The 4,910-nt window shown below is 48.9% G+C and overlaps 1 protein-coding gene across 1 annotated transcript; it reads left to right on the top strand.

Moving 5' to 3' along the window:
• The first annotated feature begins 932 nt into the window (after positions 1 to 932).
• On the top strand, positions 933 to 4,009 carry LOC140720518 (uncharacterized). The gene has a single exon (XM_073035362.1). The coding sequence runs from the start codon at positions 933 to 935 to the stop codon at positions 3,462 to 3,464; it is 2,532 nt and encodes an 843-aa protein (XP_072891463.1). The 3' UTR covers positions 3,465 to 4,009.
• The last annotated feature ends 901 nt before the right edge of the window (positions 4,010 to 4,910 follow it).

The raw sequence follows: 4,910 nt of genomic DNA, 5'->3' as shown, positions 1-4,910 counted from the left end.
TGTGTTCTGTCTCTGAAATCAAGTTTTCTGTTGTAACTCAGTGAAATCCACTGGAACCGGGGTGCTGTGAACACACCAGCATTTGTTCACTGGAGATCAGTTCTTCAACTGCATTCAAAACTTCAAAACTACAAGGGATTCAAAACTTCTGACTTTCTGAATTGCCAGAGAATTGATTGTAGTCAGGTATCATTCTCCTTCTCTCAGTGTGGGAAGGGATTCACTCACAGCCTACCCACAGACTCGCCAGTGAGTTCACCGTGGTGAGATATCATTCTCCTTCTCTCAGTGTGGGAAGGGATTCACTCACAGCCTACCCACAGACAGGCCAGTGAGTTCACCGTGGGGAGATATCATTCTCCTTCTCTCAGTGTGGGAAGGGATTCACTCACAGCCTACCCACAGACAGGCCAGTGAGTTCACCGTGGGGAGATATCATTCTCCTTCTCTCAGTGTGGGAAGGGATTCACTCACAGCCTCCCCACAGACTGGCCAGTGAGTTCAGCGTGGGGAGAGGCCATTCACCTACTCTGTGTGAGGGAGGGGAACTACTCAGTCATCCAGCCTGAAGATACATCAGCAAGTTCACACCAGAGTGAGATGCTCCACCTATTCTGCAAGTGGGAAGCAATTCGTTCCATTGTCGATGCTGAAGATATATCCTAAAGTTCACCAGTGAGAGGACATTGCCCTGCTTGGATGGTGGGAAGACATTCACACGCTCAACCAGACCACAGTGACACCAATCAGTTCACACCGGGGAGAAGCCATTCCCCTGCTCTGAATAGGGGAACGGGTTCACTCAATCATCTCAACTGGATGAACAGCAGCGAGTTCACATTGAGAAGAGGCCGTTCACCTGTTCAGACTGTGGGAAGAGATTCACTCACTCGTCCACACTACATAGACACCAGCGAGTTCACACTAGGGAGATGCCATTCACAAGCTCAGACTGTGAGAAGGGATTCACCCAGTCATCTCAACTGAAGTCACATCAGCGAGTCCACACTGGGGAGAAGCCGTTCACTTGCTCTGAATGTGGGAAAGGATTTGTTCGGTCATCTCAACTGAAGTCACATCAGCGAGTTCACACTGCGGAGAGGCCGTCCACTTGCTCTGAATGTGGGAAGGTATTCGCTCAGTCATCTGAACTGAAGTCCCATCAGCGAGTTCATACTGGGGAGAAGCCGTTCACCTGCTCTGAATGTGGGAAAGGATTTGTTCGGTCATTTGAACTGAAGTTACATCAGCGAGTTCACACTAGTGAGAGGCCGTTCACCTGCTCTGAGCGTGGGAAGGGATTTGTTCGGTCATCTGAACTGAAGTCCCATCAGCGAGTTCATACTGGGGAGAAGCCGTTCACCTGCTCTGAATGTGGGAAAGGATTTGCTCGGTCATCTCAACTGAAGGTACATCAGCGAGTTCACACTGGGGAGAGGCCGTTCACCTGCTCTGACTGTGGGAAGGGATTCACTCACTCGTCCAGCCTACAGAAACACCAGCGAGTCCACACTGGGGAGAAGCCGTTCACATGCTCTGAATGTGGGAAAGGATTCACCCAGTCATCTCAACTGAAGGTACATCAGCGAATCCACACTGGAAAGAAGCCGTTCACATGCTCTGAATGTGGGAAGGGATTCACTCACTCGTCCAGCCTACAGAAACACCAGCGAGTTCACACTGGGGAGAAGCCATTCACATGCTCTGAATGTGGGAAAGGATTCACCCAGTCAGCTCAACTGAAGTTACATCAGAGAGTCCACACCGGGGAGAAGCCATTCACTTGCTCAGAATGTGGGAAAGGATTCATTCGTTCATCTCAACTCCTGAGACACCAGCAAATTCACACTGGGGAGAAACCATTCATCTGCTCAGAATGTGGGAAGGGATTCACTGATTCAGTTCATCTGAAAGAACATCAGTTTGTTCACACTGTGGAGAGGCCGTTCACCTGCTCAGACTGTGGGAAAGGATTCACTCGGCGTTTTAGTCTATTAACGCACCAGTTAGATCACAGTGAGGAGAAACCATTCACATGCTCTGAATGTGGGAAAGGATTCACCCAGTCATCTCAACTGAAGTTACATCAGCGAATCCACACTGGGGAGAAACCATTCACATGCTCTGAATGTGGGAAAGGGTTCACCCAGTCATCTCAACTGAAGGAGCATCGGCGAATCCACACTGGGGAGAAGCCGTTCGTCTGCTCTGAATGTGGGAAAGGATTCACTCAGTCATCTGAACTGAAGTCCCATCAGCGAGTTCACACTGGGGAGAGGCCGTTCACTTGCTCTGAATGTGGGAAAGGATTTGTTCGGTCATTTGAACTGAAGTTACATCAGCGAGTTCACTCTAGTGAGAGGCCGTTCACCTGCTCTGAGTGTGGGAAGGGATTTGTTCGGTCATCTGAACTGAAGTTACATCAGCGAGTTCACTCTAGTGAGAGGCCGTTTACCTGCTCTGAGTGTGGGAAGGGATTTGTTCGGTCATCTGAACTGAAGTCCCATCAGCGAGTTCATACTGGGGAGAAGCCGTTCACCTGCTCTGAATGTGGGAAGGGATTTGTTCGGTCATCTGAACTGAAGGTACATCAGCGAGTTCACACTGGGGAGAGGCCGTTCACCTGCTCTGACTGTGGGAAGGGATTGACTCACTCGTCCAGCCTACAGAAACACCAGCGAGTTCACACTGGGGAGAAGCCGTTCACATGCTCTGAATGTGGGAAACGATTCACCCAGTCAGCTCAACTGAAGTTACATCAGAGAGTCCACACCGGGGAGAAGCCATTCACTCGCTCAGAATGTGGGAAAGGATTCATTCGTTCATCTCAACTCCTGAGACACCAGCAAATTCACACTGGGGAGAAACCATTCATCTGCTCAGAATGTGGGAAGGGATTCACTCACTCGTCCAGCCTACAGAGACACCAGCGAGTTCACACCGGGGAGAAGCCGTTCACATGCTCTGAATGTGGGAAAGGATTCACCCAGTCAGCTCAACTGAAGGTACATCAGAGAGTCCACACTGGAGAGAAGCCGTTCGTCTGCTCTGAATGTGGGAAAGGATTCACCCAGTCAGCTCAACTGAAGGTACACCAGCGAGTCCACACCGGGGAGAAGCCGTTCACCTGCTCTGAATGTGCGAAGGGATTCGCTCAGTCAGCTCAACTGAAGGTACATCAGCGAATCCACACTGGAGAGAAGCCGTTCACATGCTCTGAATGTGGGAAACGATTCACCCAGTCAGCTCAACTGAAGGTACATCAGCGAATCCACACTGGAGAGAAACCATTCATCTGCCCAGAATGTGGGAAGGGATTCACCGATTCAGCTCAGCTGAAAGAACATCAGCTTGTTCACACTGGGGAGAGGCCGTTCACCTGCTGTGAATGTGGGAAAGGATTCAGTCGTTCATCTCAGCTCTCGAGACATCAGCAAACTCACACTGGGGAGAAACCATTCTGAGGAAATGCGGATATATAAAAAATCATTTTGAACCCAAGTAACCTCCAGCTAAAAGAATAAGTGGGACTGAATAGGAATTTTTGAACAAAAGTAAACTCTGTCTTCAGCAGTTAAGAAAGTAAACGGCTTATACTGGTTTCCTTTTAATTGTCAGAGGGACATTGAGAATTTGATAATGTATATTGTACCCGTGTTTGAGTAAGAACTCATTGATAAGGACAGCAATGAACATCTGTCTGGAATGAAGTCAGGACCTTGCAAAGGGAATAGCTGATAAGGACTGGACTGTATATCCATCGATATTCAAGCCTTGAGTTAGTGCACTCTGTTATCTAAGTCATTAAGTTTTGCACCAACAGACTTGGTGGGCGTACCAGTTCTAATAGCAGCTTGCAACAGTGATGTATGGGACTTACTATGTATGAATATACTGCTGTAACCTGACTGAGAGAGTCCACTTGTCAGATGGTTGGCAGCACTGACATGCCTTCCCTTTGTTAACTGGGTCTCAAACTCTTGCAAGAGAATCCAATAAACTGTGGTGCCGAGAGGAAACTGGTCTCCCGAGTTTTATTCAGATTCGACTTTAACATTGGGTGTCACGAACAGGATCCCAATACAGAGAGTGCGAAGCAGACAGACTGAGTAAGCGGCCGGACCACTCCGGGGACTGCGGAGACCGACCGGGCGCCCAACGGGTATTTCACATTTTGTCGCTCTCCGGTAGTTCCTTTGGAGGTACGGTTCCTCGCCGAGGGCTGCTTGCATACCTTGACGGGATCGGGAAAGTATCTGTCGGAAGACTTGTAGAAGGTAGGCAAATGTTATTAATTGAGTAGGAGTCGGATCCTGATAAATATATTAATTGAGCAGGAGGCGGTACCGGGTAAATTTTACTAACTGGGCAGGAGGCAGACGTGCTGGGTAAATTTATTAATTCAGCACGTGGTGCCTGCTGGGTAAATTTATCTGATTTTTAATTGAGCAGGAGGCTTCGTGCCGGGTAAATTACTTAGAGGGAATGGAGTCGAGTGATACGAGTGGGCCGAGAGCAGCCCTACACAATGTGTGTGAGAGTTTTCCAGACAAGGAAAAAGATTTGTGAATGTTGACTGCAGCGCAGAATAAAAAGATTGGGGGGGAAAATGTGGCCAGTGAGCGGGAGCCGGCGATATTACCTCTTGAGAACAAGCAGTAAATTTGATATCGAAGAAGAAGTGGAAATTGTTGAAAGGGCAATGGAAGGATAAGGCAGATGCAAAGTGGAACAGTACATGATGAGCAAGTTGGAGGGGTGATGCGTGTGACAAAGGGAGAGAGGTACGTACTGTAGAAGGTTGAGAGACGCTAAAGGCGGAGTGTGAATGGGTGAATGGGCGTCGAAAGCGAGAGCAGGAAAAACAACGTCAGCAAACCAAGGCCGGCCTGGATAGGAGAGAAGGGCAG

The sequence above is a fragment of the Hemitrygon akajei genome, unplaced genomic scaffold (assembly GCF_048418815.1).
Source record: "Hemitrygon akajei unplaced genomic scaffold, sHemAka1.3 Scf000044, whole genome shotgun sequence".
Lineage (NCBI taxonomy): Eukaryota > Metazoa > Chordata > Chondrichthyes > Myliobatiformes > Dasyatidae > Hemitrygon > Hemitrygon akajei.
The sequence above is the reverse complement of the archived record's forward strand: the minus strand, read 5'-3'. Positions and strand labels throughout refer to the sequence as shown.

Coding starts and splice junctions, on each gene's coding strand:
- LOC140720518 (XM_073035362.1), top strand. CDS start 933: ATGCCATTCACAAGCTCAGACTGTGAGAAGGGATTCACCCAGTCATCT.